The 15,982-nt window shown below is 37.5% G+C and overlaps 1 protein-coding gene across 10 annotated transcripts in view; it reads left to right on the top strand.

Moving 5' to 3' along the window:
• The window catches only part of MEF2A (myocyte enhancer factor 2A), a 201,174-nt gene that overhangs the window by 89,052 nt on the left and 96,140 nt on the right, over nt 1–15,982 (top strand). For 9 of the 10 annotated variants that reach the window (XM_061158584.1, XM_061158591.1, XM_061158590.1 and 6 more), the window contains exon 3: nt 12,674–12,865. In XM_061158584.1, coding sequence (XP_061014567.1) covers nt 12,812–12,865 — 54 coding nt within the window. In that variant the 5' untranslated portion in view covers nt 12,674–12,811. Of the gene's footprint in view, nt 1–4,923; nt 4,943–12,673; nt 12,866–15,982 lie in introns of those variants that run through there. The other variant, XM_061158586.1, reaches the window with a different exon arrangement.

Raw genomic sequence — 15,982 nt, 5'->3', positions numbered from 1 at the left:
TTGTGTATCTTCTTTAAAGAACTGTCTACCCAGGTCCTTTGCCTGTTTTTAAAATGGGCTTTTTTTGTATGGAGTTTTAAGGATTCTCTACATATTCTAGATATTAATCTCATATCAGATATGTAATAAAAAATTATTTCCTCCCATTCTATGGGTTGCTGTTTTATTCTGTTAATAGCATCCACTGACACTTTTTGACATTTGACCATGCATGCATGGATTTATTTTTGGGCTTTTTGTTCTATTCCTTTGGTCTGTATGTTCTTATGCCACTGCTATACTGTCTTGATTATTGTAGCTTTGTGGAAAATTTGATGTTAGTTGGTATGACTTCCAATTTTTTCCTTTTCAATACTGTTTTGGCTGTTTCTTGATATAACATATGAATTTTTGGAATGTTTTTCCTATTTCTACAAAGAAATCATTGGGGTTTTGATAGGGATTGCATTGAATTTGTAGATTACTTTGAGTGTTATTGGTATGTTATCAAAATTAAGTCTTTACATGAGATTTTTTTATTGTGCTTTTTTAAAATTTCCTTTCATCAGTCTTTTTTAGTTTTCAGTGTGCACTTCCTTGACTAAGTTTATTCCTGAATATTTTATTCTTTTTGATGCTATTGTGCATGGAATGATTTTTATTTCAAACTGTTTAGTGTTAGTGTATAGAAATGCAGCAGATTTTTGTGTCTTGATTTTGTATTCTACTTTTTTGGTGAATTTATTGAGCAAGGTTTTTTGTGTAATCTTTTGGGAACCCTATATATATGATCATATCATCTTCAAACAGATAATTAGGCTTTTTTCTTTACAGTTTGGATGCTTTTTATTTTTCTTGATGTTTTGCTCTGGCTGGAACTTCTACTACATTATTGAATAGAAGTGGCAAAAGTCATCATCCTTGTCCTCTTCCTGAACTTAGAGGAAAAGCTTTCAGCCCTACGCCATCGAGTATGGTGTAAGCTGTTGGAGCTTTCTCTTATATATTTTTATTATGTTGAGGTAGTTTCTTTCTGTCCCTAGTAGGATTTTTTTTTTAAATCATAAAATTGTAGTGTGTTTTGTCAAATCCTTTTTCTGCATCAATTGAGATGATTGTGTGGTTTTTCTCCTTCATTTTTTTAACATGGCATATCACATTGATTAATTTTAGTATGTTGAATGAACTATTCTTGAATTCCAGCAACAGATCCCACTTTGTCTTGGTGTTCAATCCTTTTACTATGCTGTTGAATTTAGTTTGCTGGCATTTTGTTCAGGGTTTTTGCATCACTGTTCATAGGGATATGGATCTGTACTTTCCTTGTAGTGTCTTTGGTTTATTGTGAAAGCTGACCGTAGGAAATGTTTCTTCCTCTTCAGTTTTCAGGAAGAGTCGGAGAAGGATTGTTGTTGGCTCTTCTTTAAATCTTTGGTAGAACCCACCAGTGAAGCCATCAGGTTGAGTGCTTTTCTTTATTAGGAGATTTTTGATTACTTATTTGGCCTTCTTACTAGTTGTAGGTCTATTCAGCTTTTCTTTCTTTTTTCTATTTAGGTTTTATGTTTCTAGGAATTTGTCTGTTTTATCTAGTTTATTTCATTTGTTGGCATACTTTTGTTATAGTAGTCTGTTACTGTCATGTTTATTTCTGGTAAGGAATATTGTCTCCACTTTCATTTCTGATGTTTTATTTGAGTCTTCTTTCACAACCCATGTAGCTAAAGGTTTGTTCCTTTTTGTAAACCTTTTTTCAAAACCAATTTTTGGTTTTATTGATTTTTTCTTTTTACTCTTCTTTTTCTATTCACTGTCTCTGTTCTGATGTTTACTGTTTCTTTTCTTCTATTAGCCTTGAGTTTTCTTTTCAGAACAGTTAATTACTTTAGCTTTATAATAAGCCTGGTGAATCAGGGTTCCCTGACCTTCTTGGCACCACAGACTGGTTTTGTGGAAGACAAGTTTTTCCACAGACCAGGGGGTGGGAGTTGGTTTTGGGATTATTCAGTTTCATTGCATTTACTGTGCACTTTATTTCTTTTATTACTACATTATGATATGTAATGAAGTAATTATACAAATCACCATAATGCAGAAGCAGTGGGAGCCTTGAACTTGGTTTCTTGCAACTAGACAGTCCTTTCTTGGGGGTGATGGTATATTCAGTCTCCATAATCTTGTTTTGGTTGCTGTCACTGCAGAAAACCCCACTTCACAAAGAGAGGATGTTGGAAATGGAAGCAGGCTTTTCATTACTTTTGTGGCAGTCTCAGGATATGCTGCCTTGACTTTAATTCCAGACATGGAGATCTGAAGTTGTCTCAAACATACTTTAAAGACTGCCATCATTTGCAGCATCAAGCAGTTGATGTTCTTCTAGCAGAGACAAAGTCGATTCACCTGGCTTATTCACAAATGGGTCTTGGATCTGTTCCTTCCCAGTTCAGAGGTCTTTTGTGTTTGGGAAGTAATGAATGCTCTGACTCTTGAAAGCTAGCATAGGTGATCATGCACCAGATGGGAGAAAGAAGACCCTGACTCAATCTCTTTCAAAATCTCTGCTAATGTTTGAAGTATGTCAAAAACCCCAGTGTTGACTCATTGATCCATAATTCCAGTTTGACTTTGAACACAGACATTTTTTCTGCTGACTTGAACAGTCTTGTTTCTCCCCTGAAGTGACAGATTGAGTTAATTGAGGAGGTTTAATATGTCACACGAGTAAGCAAGTTTTGCGACCCATTCTGTGTCACTGAAATGTATTGCTAGTGGTGACTGTTTTTCCAAAAGAAATCTCTAGAGCAGCTCTCATAACTCGAGAACTCAAGCCAGTAATCTACCTTTAGAAAGCCGTCTGTGTGTAAGAGAAAACATACGTGCTCTGTATTCATCTCCTCACACAGTTATGTGAACAGATGTGAGTTAAGGCCATGTACTTTAATGTGGTTGATAATTTTAATCACATCCTACAAAACACTTTTAAGTTCAGGTGGCATTTTTTTGCTAGCCAGCATTTCGCTATGGATTGATGCAGTGTGTAGACTCACATTTGAAAGCAACCTCTTTGACCTGACTAGTGAAACCATAAAGCCATTCATTCATGGCAGATGCTCCATCCATATAAATACCGACAAAAAATGACCAGTTCAGTTTTCCTGATATGTAGTCATTCAAAGACTTGGCAGCTGTGGTGTTGGTTGGCAACAAAAGTGCACATAATATATCCTTATGCACATCCTCCTGAAAAATATATTGCATGAAAACAAGCATTATTGCCTTGCTGTCAACACTAGTAGACTTGTCAACCTCAGTTGAGTACCACGTGACTCATTAACCCTCCCTGACAACTCTGCCTCAGTATTCTTTGCTGTTTCATCAGTTTGTCTAGTTTTGGTGCTAGTCAAAAAAAGAACACTTTCACCTTTTGAACTGCAGCCTCTGCTGAAAGTTCACAATGAATGTCCTTATCAGCAGGCAGGATCAACTCTTCACCAATAATAAGGGGCTTCTTAGCTTTAGCAATGAGATAAACCATTAAGAATGATGCTCTCAGTGCAGACATATTTGAAGAAGTGGTGGCCTTCAGTAATTGTTCCTGTTTTTTTTTGTTCACATTTTTTTCTTTTGAAAAATTCTAAAGACTTGTCTTAATGCAGGGTGCTTGGTCTCTAGGAGGCAGAGCAATTTGGAATGTTTCATGGCTTTGTTGTGTAGCCAGTTGCCACATACTATGCAAAGCAGGCTTGGAGAATGTGAATCACCTGTTGAAATGAAACCATAATTTAAATAGGATTCTTGGTATTTCCTTTTAAATGCAGTTTTCTTTTTGTTAACAGTCGTAGAATCTTCTGCTGTCTCATCACTGGTTCTTTCCCCTTTGCAATGTGGCTTTCCAGTGATTTTTTTTGTTTGTTTATTTTACTCATTTTGGCTAGGATTAGCTTGTGGGCTTACCAAAACTATGACTGAGACAAGTGTGCAGTGCAGGAAAGAGATGCAGATGGAAGAGGTAAATAAGATAATGGGCAGGCCACGTGCAGAGTAAAATAATACCGGATTCTGCCTTAAAGCCCACCCCCAGATGCAGCTGTACAGTGGAAATACATCTACTCACTTGCCACTGCATAGCCTGCTAGCAGGTGCAGCTTGATTGTCACTTGCCACTCACTGATTGGGTTTTGATACGTGTCTGCAAGCAGTTCATTTTTTATGACTCTGCAGTCAAACCTCTCTGCTAATGATAATCTGTATTTGCAGCCCCTCCGTAGTGCCTCAGCTCCACCTCAGATCACCAGGCTTTAGATTCTCATAAGAAGTGCGCAACTTAAATCCCTTGTACGCACAGTTCACAGTAGGGTTTGCTCTCCTATGAGAAGCTTCCGATCTGACAGGAGGCAGAGCTCAGGTGGTAATGCGAGCAGTGAAGATTGGCCATAAATATAGATGAAGCTTCACTCGCTTCCTCTCCACTCACCTCCTGTTGTGCAGCCCAGTTCTTAACAGGCCACAGACTAGTAGCAGTCTGTGACCTTGGGGTTGGGGACCACTGTGGTAAATGATGATATGTGAGTCTTTAAGCTTTATCCTTCAAGGTAGCCTTCACTATTCTTATAACTTTGTATTTCCAAGTGAATTTTAGATTATTATTGTCAGTTTCTGCATATGGTAAAAGAAAACCTGCTGGTATTTTAACTGGGATTGTGTGGAGTCTTAATTTGGGGAGAATTGACATCTTTACAGAATTGGAACTTCTGAGAATCAGCAAACATTAATTTATCATTTAATGTATTTTAAATTTTTCTCAGGACCAAGATTTTTTGTTTGTTTTCTGTGTTTTAGGTAAGTGAAATAATAGCATCTTTTATTTTTTTTGCCACTGGGAACTCTTCAATATGGGAGAAAAATTGACATTGAAGGAAAGAAAAGAAGAATTGTTTGAGCCAAGATTTTAAAAAGAAGGAAGGTAGAGTATATGAGACAGATTCTGATGGGTTGATAGTTGTGATAGCAGGAATTTGAGGAACTTCTGTTCTGATGGCGCTTTTTTTTTGTTCCTGTCACTAGAGTAGGTAGCAAAGTCATCACCTGAAAGAGAGGGTTAAGGATGAGTGTTATAGATGTGAGGAGATATAATATGGTATTAAATAATCAGCTAGGAAGTTGGGAAATAGAAGAGTGTTAGGGAGTATGAAGGGAATATTTAAGGTTTGAGGTTCATGACCTTCATGAATTTAGTCAGATTAATTAGCATGGTTGTTTATTTTTCAGCCATATTCAGCTATGTGGGAGCAAGCCATCCTTGGCAGGGGTGGCTTTTTCCCCAGGAAATATGGGCATAGGAGGGATAGTCAGAGCCAAAGGAGTAAGAATATATGAAAATTAAACTGGGTAAGGAGGTATATCCACATAAAGTGGGTGAGGGACAATGAAATGTGATAAGCTTAATAAATTGTAGGACCTAATGGGATCAAAAGAATGTTGGAGTTAGGTTATTAGAGTGTGTGAGTTGGACATAACAGCAGGTAGTGGTTAGAGATATATATGCCAATTTAATTTCATGCTAATACATAATTTACAGTCACATTTTTATTGTTTGTATCAATTTTCATGTGATAAATGTATGTATAGGACAGTTCAGGTTTCTTTATGTAAGACTTTTGGGACCAGATAGGTTTTGGATTGCTTCCTTTTTCCCTCTGATACTATTTTCAGAAGTTTATCAATTAATACTAGTTTTTCAAATAACTAACTTTTGGCTTTGTCGATTTCTGTTGTATGTTTGTTTTCTATTTTGTTACTTTTTGCTGTTACCTTTACTTTATCATTTATTCTGTTTTGGAGTTCAGTTTTTCTTTTCTTTTTTGTAACTCTTTAAGATGGTTACTTAGAACAGTTGTCTATGGCCTTTCTACTAAATATGTATTTTAAAGCTAAAAATTTTCTTTTTAAGAACAGTTTCAGCTGTGTCCTATACATTTTGATAGGAAGTATTTTAAAAACATTCCATTAAAATTTTTTTTTGCTCGCCATATGATTTCTCCTTTGACTCATGGGCTGTTGAGAGGTTTATTGTTTAATCTTCACGTATATAAGGATTTTCTTATATTGTTATTAATTCATGGTTTAATGTGTCTGAGATCTCAGAAGCATGCCTGTCCTTTGAAATTTGTTAACACCTAGTTTTGCTCCAGCTTGTGGTCACTTTCGGTAAATGTTTTTTATGCATTTATCAAGGTGTTATTTTCTGAATTTGTTAGGTATAGTTTCTATGTGTCAGGTTGTTCGTTGTAAAGTTCAAATCTTTTCCTGTGTCTTCTGGTCTGCTTGTTCTTATTTTGGCATGCTTGTTCCTTCAATTACTGAGAAAGCCATGTTAAAATCAACTTGTTAGAATTGTGGACTTCACATAGTTCTATTCATGTTGACTTTATATACCGTACCCTTATTTATTAGTTTACGTTTATTTAGAGAAAAATGGTTTTTGCATCTATAAAATTTAATGCAATATTTTAACAAATTAGTCAATGAGGGAGGTCACAAATTACCCTCCAAGTGAAATTTCTTAAATATTAGAAGCACTTGGAGACATTTTGAAGCATCTGCTGAGTGTCACCAAAAGGAGAAGGAGATGACAGAGGATGAGGTGGTTGGATAGCATCACCAACTCAATGGGCATGAGTTTCAGCCAACTCCAGGAGATAGTGAAGGATAGGGAAGCCTCGTGTGCTGCAGTCCATGGGGTCACAGAGTTAGACACAACTTAGCAACTGAACAACAACAAAACGAAAGGATTGTGCATCTCTAATGTTGCTGGCAGTAAGAAAGACAGTAAGGCAAAATTAAGGCTTAGTATTGTAAGAAAGGCAAGCCCAAAGAATGCTCAAACTACTGCACAATTGCACTCATCTCACATGCTAGTAAAGTAATGCTCAAAATTCTCCAAGCCAGGCTTCAGCAATACATGAACCGTGAATTTCCAGATGTTCAAGCTGGTTTTAGAAAAGGTAGAGGAACCAGAGATCAAATTGCCAACATTCGCTGGATCATCGAAAAAGCAAGAGAGTTCCAGAAAAACATCTATTTCTGCTTTATTGACTATGCCAAAGCCTTCGACTGTGTGGATCACAATAAACTGTGGAAAATTCTGAAAGAGATGGGAATACCAGACCACCTGACCTGTCTCTTCAGAAACCTGTATGCAGGTCAGGAAGCAACAGTTAGAACTGGACATGGAACAACAGACTGATTCCAAATAGGAAAAGGAGTATGTCAAGGCTGTATATTGTCACCCTGCTTATTTAACTTGTATGCAGAGTACATCATGAGAAACGCTGGGCTGTAAGAAGCACAAGGTGGAATCAAGATTGCCGGGAGAAATATTAATAATCTCAGATATGCAGATGACACCACCCTTATGGCAGAAAGTGAAGAAGAACTAAAGCGCCTCTTGATGAAAGTGAAAGAGGAGAGTGAAAAGTTGGCTTAAAGCTCAACATTCAGAGAACTAAGATCATGGCATCTGGTCCCATCACTTCATGGCAAATAGGTGGGGAAACAGTGGCTGACTTTATTTTTCTGGGCTCCAAAATCACCGCAGATGGTGATTGCAGCCATGAAATTAAAAGACGCTTACTCCTTGGAAAGAAAGTTTTGACCAACCTAGATGGCATATTAAAAAGCAGAGACATTACTTTGCCAACAAAGGTCCTTCTGGTCAAGGCTATGGTTTTTCCAGTGGTCATGTATGGATGTGAGAGTTGGACTGTGAAGAAAGCTGAGCGCTGAAGAAGTGATGTTTTTGAACTGTGGTGTTGGAGAAGACTCTTGAGAGTCCCTTGGACTGCAAGGAGATCCAACCAGTCCATCCTAAAGGAGATCAGTCCTGGGTGTTCATTGGAAGGACTGATGCTGAAGCTGAAACTCCAGTGCTTTGGCCACCTCGTGCTAAGAGTTGACTCATTGGAAAAGACCCTGATGCTGGGAGGGATTCGGGGCAGGAGGAGAAGGGGACGACAGAGGATGAGATGGCTGGATGGCATCACCAACTCGATGGGCATGAGTTTGGGTAAACTCCGGGAGTTGGTGATGGGCAGGGAGGCCTGGCGTGCTGTGATTCATGGGGTCCAAAAGAGTCGGACATGACTGAGTGACTGAACTGAGTATTGTAAGTCTTTGAGCTATTATCTGCCATGTGTGTTAATCTTGAATAAATTTCTAATTGCCTTTCATATTTGGCCCTTGATATTGCTTAGATTTGTAGAATGCACCAAACATGCTGAGAAAATGTTAAATTGTGTAGAAGGAAAGCAAAGTTACTGCATGTGAAGTCATATAATGTGCATTTTACATCCTAACCATGATAATTTACTTTGACAAATGGATATTTTATATATTTGTGTGTGTTAGCCATTCAGTCGTGTCCGACTCTATGTGACCCCATGGATTGTAGCCCACCAGGCTCTTCTTTGCATGGGATTCTCCAGGCAAGAATACTAGAGTGGGTTGCCATTTCCTTTACCAGGGGATCTGCCTGACCCCAGAATTGAACCCAGGTCTCCTGCATTGCAGGCAGATGCTTTTCCATCTGAGCTACTCAGTTCAGTTCAGTTCAGTCGCTCAGTCATGCCAGACTCTTTACGACCCCATGAATCGCAGCACGCCAGGCCTCCCTGTCCATCACCAACTCCTGGAGTTGACTCAAACTCATGCCCATCGAGTCGGTGATGCCATCCAGCCATCTCATCCTCTGTCGTCCCCTTCTCCTCCTGCCCCGAATCCCTCCCAGCATCAGGGTCTTTTCCAATGAGTCAACTCTTCGCATGAGGTGGCCAAAGTATTGGAGTTTCAGCTTCAGCATCAGTCCTTCCAATGATTACCCAGGACTGATCTCCTTTAGGATGGACTGGTTGGATCTCCTTGCCATCCAAGGGACTCTCAAGAGTCTTCTCCAACACCAAAGTTCAAAAGCATCAATTGTTCAGTGCTCAGCTTTCTTCAAAGTCCAACTCTCACATCCATACATGACCACTGGAAAAACCATAGCCTTGACTGGATGGACCTTTGTTGGCAAAGTAGTGTCTCTGCTTTTAAATATGCTGTCTAGGTTGGTCATAACTTTCCTTGGGTATTTCCTTAGGTACTTCCTTACTCCTTACTAAAAGGAGTAAGCGTCTTTCAATTTCATGGCTGCAATCACCATCTACAGTGATTTTGGAGCCCAGAAAAATAAAGTCAGCCACTGTTTCCACTGTTTCCCCATCTATTTGCCATGAAGTGATGGGACTGGATGCCATGATCTTAGTTCTCTGAATGTTGAGCTCTAAGCCAACTTTTCACTCTCCTCTTTCACTTTCATCAAGAGGCGCTTTAGTTCTTCTTCACTTTCTGCCATAAGGGTGGTGTTGTCATCTGCATATCTCAGGTTATTGATATTTCTCCCGGCAATCTTGATTCCACCTTGTGCTTCATCCAGCCCAGCGTTTCTCATGATATACTCTGCATGTAAGTTAAATAAGCAGGGTGACAGTATATAGCCTTTTCCTTTTCCTATTTGGAATCAGTCTGTTGTTCCATGTCCAGTTCTAACTGTTGCTTCCTCACCTGCATACAGGTTTCTCAAGAGGCAGGTCAGGTGGCCGGTGTTCACATCTCTTTCAGAATTTTCCACAGTTTATTGTGATCCACACAGTCAAAGGCTTTGGCATAGTCAATAAAGCAGAAATAGATGTTTTTCTGGAACTCTCGTTTTTTTTCCGATGATAACTCTTAGAGTTAATATTCTTTAATTTATTCTGACTGCTTTTAACATTTGTTTGTGGCTGTCTTTGTCTCTTTGTTTCTGTCCATCCCTCCACCTTCCCCCTTTACTTTGATTTCCCTAAGTGTGGTTTTCTTTGTACTTGTTTTGCTTCGGAGTTTAGATCTTGAATCTGGCTCAATGTCATTGTTAAGTTTTTTTTTGTTTTTTTTTTAAGTTTTAAATTGTCAGGCCCTTAAGTATTTCTTCTCCCTCATATGTGGTTACCTTCTTTCTGGGCTCTAGTTACGTGTATTTTGGACCTTTTCTTCATGTGTCATATTTTTTCATATTTTTCTGTATTTCCCATTTTTGTGTCTTTTTGGGCTTCAGGGTAAGTATGTTCTTCTTTTCTGTCTTCTGGATCCTTCTTTCTCCAGTTGTATTTAACCTAATGTTAAAGTCATCCATCAGTTTCTTAATTTCTGTCTTTAAAATTGTGTTTTTCTGTTTTCCATGTTGTTAGCATTGTTTAAAATTCTTAAAAAAAACCAAAAAACTCCTCTTAACACATTAAATGAGCTTATTTTACCACATTATTGACTGGAGGATTTTTGCAGAAACTAACCCTGTGGCTGGTTATTTGTTCTATATGAATATTGAAACATCTCCAGTCAGTATCATCCAGGTAACAAAAGATGTGTTAATATGTCTCTGGTCAATAGTGTATTAAAATAGTAGTTCTGGATCTACTGTGGGTCTATTTCTCGTGCCATTTTAAGTCTTAGTTTTCAATCAGATCTTGATTGGGCTCTTTTTCTGTAGACTTTTATATGAAAAATGATAAGATAATTGTAATTTGGGGTCTTTTTGCTGATAAGATTTACTTTTTCCAAAACCTTTTGGGAAGATTTTATTGGTATGCAGCTAGGCTAATGATACTAGGTGTAGCCTACATTACCTTAATATGGTCAGATTGAAGTGATTTGAAGCTATACTTCTTTCCTTTTGTGGCCTGTCCTCTTTCTGGTTTGCCTTTATAAAACAGAGTGTCGTCCTCTGGATTCTCTCCAGCTGCCCAGTGTGTGCACTGAAGGTGTTCCTTCTAACTAGACTCTGAATTCAATTTTTGTGCCCCTCTGCAAAGAACTGTTGAAAGCTCTGCTTAGCTTCTCAGACTCTCAGCTGATGTTTTAAGAATCAGTGAGTCTTAAGTCTGGTCCCACCTGTTTCATCTAGGTCTCAGAAGAATTTCTGTGCAAATTCTCACTGTCTTGAAAGTTCTTCAGTTTTAAACAGATTACTTTTTGCTCTGTTTTTCTAGTGATTCTCAGGGACATACTGGTTTGAAGCAACCTACTCCATTGTTGTCAAAAGCAAAATGCTCAGATATGTTTAGAATTTTACAGGTCATACAAGATAATACAGTGCATATACCTTATAGAATTTAACATATTAGCGGAGAAACGTGTGAATATTTGTCTTGCTTGCTACAGTGCAGGTTTTCATAATGGGAGTTGGGTGCACTGTCATTTGTTAGGGAACATGATTTGGAATAAGCCAACTTCTGTGGTTTATATTATAGTCTGTTAAGAAACAGACATTCTACAGCACAGCTACTTCTTTGATTGATTCCTACAAGTGACTAGCCATCCTTCCCTTCCTCTCCTGTTTCTTGCTCTTTCTTGGCACACAGTTTCTGCACATACTATTCTCTGTCTGGCATAAACACCTGCATACTCTGGTTTGAGTATGAAGCAGTTCTTAGTGAAGCCTGCCCTGACCATGAATTTAGGTCAGATAAATGAGTTTTTATATGTACTCATTTGTATGATGGTTTGACTAATGTCTGTTTGCCCCTACTAGACTCTGAATGGTGAGGTCAGAAATTTTGCCTTTTTTCCTTGACCATTTTATCATAGGTACCTCATTCAGTATTTCAAAGTACCTGTTTTGCATAGGTTGTTAGTTATTAGTAGATTATCAATTAATATTTGTATAAATGAAATAACAATGAGTAAGGGAAGAAATGTAAGAAATGCTGAGATAATAACGAATAAAACTTGAAAGCTCACTGCTTTTGAGCAAAAGCCAGATTTAATCAAACACTGGATTTGCACGGTACAGTTATCAAATTCTGCAGAGTTACATGTACAGTGTTAAAAAATACTTCAGAAGATTCCCCTGAAAATTTATTACTGTTTTAAGATTTTTCCCCACCCCTCTATAAATATTTATTATTTAAGTTTTAATAGCATTGTGGTTTTGATGAAACAATCATTCAGAGCATGACAAATTGTATCATTGCCAGTCATTCTCTTATAGAGATAAATGGGGGGGGAAATCGTTATTCTTGAAAGATTCACAGTCTGAGAGGTAAACGATTTTGGACTTACGTACAGGATAAGATGCTGTGGTTTATTCTACCAAGGGCTATTGGTCTTTTATTCATCCAGGATGATGACATTTGAACTGAATCTTGATTGATGAGGAAGAGTTAATTAAATGACTAAAGGAATAGTTTCATTTAGGTATGTATTATTATGAAAGCATATGATGTCTTTGTGGATTGACAAATAGTAATTTTGCTAGTGGCTAGGGCAGTTTGCAGGAAGAATTTGTAAAAGCAGATTGGAGCTACAAATGTAGATTATTAGTTCATCATTTGACGTGGGGGCCATCAAAAGCCATTAAGGATATTTGCTGTTATTATATGCATTAAGGAAAAACTTAAAAGATTATTATTATTATAATTACATTCTTTTAGCCAGAATTAGGGGCATGAAAAATTTCAGGATATATTTTTGTGGTAAAATTAACAAGGTTTCAACTTGTTTACTAATTTTATGTAGTGAAAAATTTCAACTAATAATATAGTCAAAGGCAGGTTTAAAATTTGTATAACATTTGCATGATGTGCTACAGAACGTAAATTTTCTAATTTGTGTTTTCTTTCAGATCTTACAGAAAATTTTGGCTGTAGCCCTCAAACTAGAAGCTGAAGAAATAGAAGCTGTGTACCATGCATTAGGGTATTAAAGAAAATTAATTTTTGATTTAAATATTTGGACTATAAGGAAGGAAAGGTGACTGAAAATGGGGCGGAAGAAAATACAAATCACACGCATAATGGATGAAAGGAACCGACAGGTAAATGAAAATTTTAACATATCTATTTTAATAGATGTACATTTTTTAAAAAGTGTAGAATAGAATGGTGTTTTAATTTAAATTCTAAATATTTTTATTTCTGGACTACATTAAAATATTTAGTTATCAAAATTTCTGACTTTCCATCATACGCTTTAGAGTAACTTTTTTATTATTATTATAGAAATTGTTTTGTTAATTATAGAAACATAGATAAGCAAAATAGGAAAGTAAAATCACTGCAATTCCACTGGTACCATCCAAGGTGTAGGTTTCAGTTCAGTCGCTTAGTCATGTACGACTCTTCGCAACCCCATGGACTGCAGCACACCAGGCTTCCCTGTCTATCACCAACTCCTGGAGCCTACTCAAACTCATGTCCATCGCATCGGTGATGCCATCCAACCATCTCATCCTCTGTCGTCCCCTGCTCCTCCTGCCTTCTATCTTTCCCAGCATCAGGGTCTTTTCCAATGAGTCGGTTCTTTGCATTAGGTGGCCAAAGTATTGGAGTTTCAGCTTCAGCATCAGTCCTTCCAATGAATATTCAGGACTGATTTCCTTTAGGATTGATTGGGTGGATGTCCTTGCAGTCTAAGGGACTCTCAAGAGTCTTCTCCAACATCACAGTTAAAAAGCATCAATTCTTTGGCACTCAGCTTTCTTTACAGTCCAACTTTTGCATCCATATGTGACTACTGGAAAAATCATAGCTTTGACTAGACAGACCTTTGTTGGCAAAGTAATGTCTCTGCTTTTTAATATGCTGTTTAGGTTGGTCATAGCTTTCCTTCCAAGGAGCAAGTGTCTTAATTTCATGGCTGCAGTCACCATCTGCAGTGATTTTGGAGCCCCCCAAAATAAAAGTCTTTCTCTGTTTCCTTTGTTTCCCCATCTATTTCCCATGAAGTGATGGGACCAGATGCATGATCTTAGTTTTCTGAATTTAAGTCAACTTTTTCACCGTCCTCTTTCACTTTCATCAAGAGACTCTTTAGTTCGCCTTCTCTTTCTGCCATATGTCTGGTGTCATTTGCATATCTGAGGTTATTGATATTTCTCCCGGCAATCTTGATTCCAGTTTGTGCTTCTTCTAGCTCGGCATTTTGCATGATGTACTCTTCATGTAAGTTAAGTAAGCAGAGTGACAGTATATAGCCTTGACATACTCCTTTACTGATTTGGAACCAGTCTGTTGTTCCATGTCCAGTTCCAACTGTTGCTTCTTGATCTGCGTACAGATTTCTCAGGAGGCAGGTCAGGTGGTCTGGTATTCACATCTGTTTTAAGAATTTTCCACAGTGTGTTGTGATCCACACAGTCAAAGGCTTTGGCATAGTCTATAAAACAAAAGTAGATGTTTCTCTGGAACTGTCTTGCTTTTACGATGATTCCGTGGATGTTGGCAATTTGATCTCTGGTTCCTGTGCCTTTTCTAAATCCAGCTTGACCATCTGGGAGTTCACAGTTCACATACTGTTGAGGTCTGGCTTGAAGAATTTTGAGCATTACTTTGCTAGTGTGTGAGATGAGTGCAGTTGTGCAGTAGTTTGAGCATTCTTTGGCATTGCCTTTCTTTGGGATTGGAATGAAAACTGACCTCTTCCAGTCCTGTGGCCACTGCTCAGTTTTCCAGATTTTCTGGCGTATTGAGTGCAGCACTTTCACTGCATCATCTTTCAGGACTTGAAATAGCTCAATTGGAATTCCATCACCTCCACTATCTTTTTCATAGTGATGCTTCCCAAGACCCACTTGACTTTGCATTCCAGGATATCTGGCTCTAGGTGAGTGATCACACCATTGTGGTTATCTGGGTCATGAAGAACTTTTTTGTATAGTTCTTCTGTGTGTTTTTGCCACCTCTTTTTAATATCTTCTGCTTCTGTTAGGTCCATACCATTTCTGTCCTTTTTTGTGCTCATCTTGGCATGAAATGTTCCCTTGGTATCTCTGATTTTCTTGAAGAGATCTATAGTCTTTCCCATTCTGTTGTTTTCCTCAATTTCTTTGCATTGATCATTGAAGAAGTCTTAGCATAATATATTTATGTGTATTTATGTGTAGGTTTAGCATAATACATTTAGTCTTCTGTGCACTTGATTGTGTTTGTTAGTTTTCCATATTATTTTAAATTATCTTCTCTCCTTTCATAATTAGATAATATGTAAGTTAACTTCAGTTATCAGGGAATGTGTTCTGATCAGTTAGATTTTCTGATTAAGCACCAGGTAATGAGAATTATTTTTGTAACTATTATTATCACAAATATTTTAAAGTCACTTATGTATATATCTCATGTTTAATAGATAAAATATTTTGAACCTAATTTTCACTGCAGTATCAGTAAACCCTTGGCAAACTCAAGATAATTACAATGATACTGGTATATGAAGCCCAGAAGTTATGAGAGTTTAAAGCAGGGGTTGGCAAACTATGTTCTGTGTGCTGGCTGCCTGTTTTTTTTAATAAATAAGCATTATTACTTCACTGCCATGCATGGTTGTTTACATAGTGTCTTTGGCTGCTTTCACACTAAAATAGTAAAGTTGAGTAGTTACCCCAGAGATTTGTATAGCCCATCGACCTAAAATCTTGTTTTAGATTCAACCTAAAATCTTCTTTCCTTATTTTAAAGGAAAGAAGGAAAAAATAATATCATAGACTATTGTAAATGAACTGCTATTCAGAGCATAAGCAGGAGGGAGAGATATTATCTCCAGAAAGGCTGAACATCAGAAGTTTCAAGAATAGCTGTTTTTTTTAATCTTAGCAGTAACAGAACAGCATTGAAGATGTGTTCTGGAAGTCTGATTAGTAGTTCATCCAGCAATACAGATACAGTTGGGAACAAAACTCGGCTGAGCAACTGGTAGAGAAGTTAGTGGAAGTGATTAGGGTTGCTGAGACACTGAATTGAAGAGGGCCCTTGTTTCAGCTCATGAAGATTCCTTAGCTATAGTGTTAAGGCTCACATAGTATAATTCATTATGAAGGTTGCTAACAAGAGAAGACTGATAGAATAATCATTCGATCATTTCAAAGGAATGATTCTAACAAGATGGTAAGTAAATTTCCTTTCACAAGTCTGAGGATTTTGACATGTAGAGGGGGCAT

This window comes from Dama dama, chromosome 13 (assembly GCF_033118175.1).
Source record: "Dama dama isolate Ldn47 chromosome 13, ASM3311817v1, whole genome shotgun sequence".
Classification (NCBI taxonomy): domain Eukaryota; kingdom Metazoa; phylum Chordata; class Mammalia; order Artiodactyla; family Cervidae; genus Dama; species Dama dama.
Note: the sequence above shows the minus strand (reverse complement) of the source record. Positions and strands in the feature narration are given on the sequence as shown.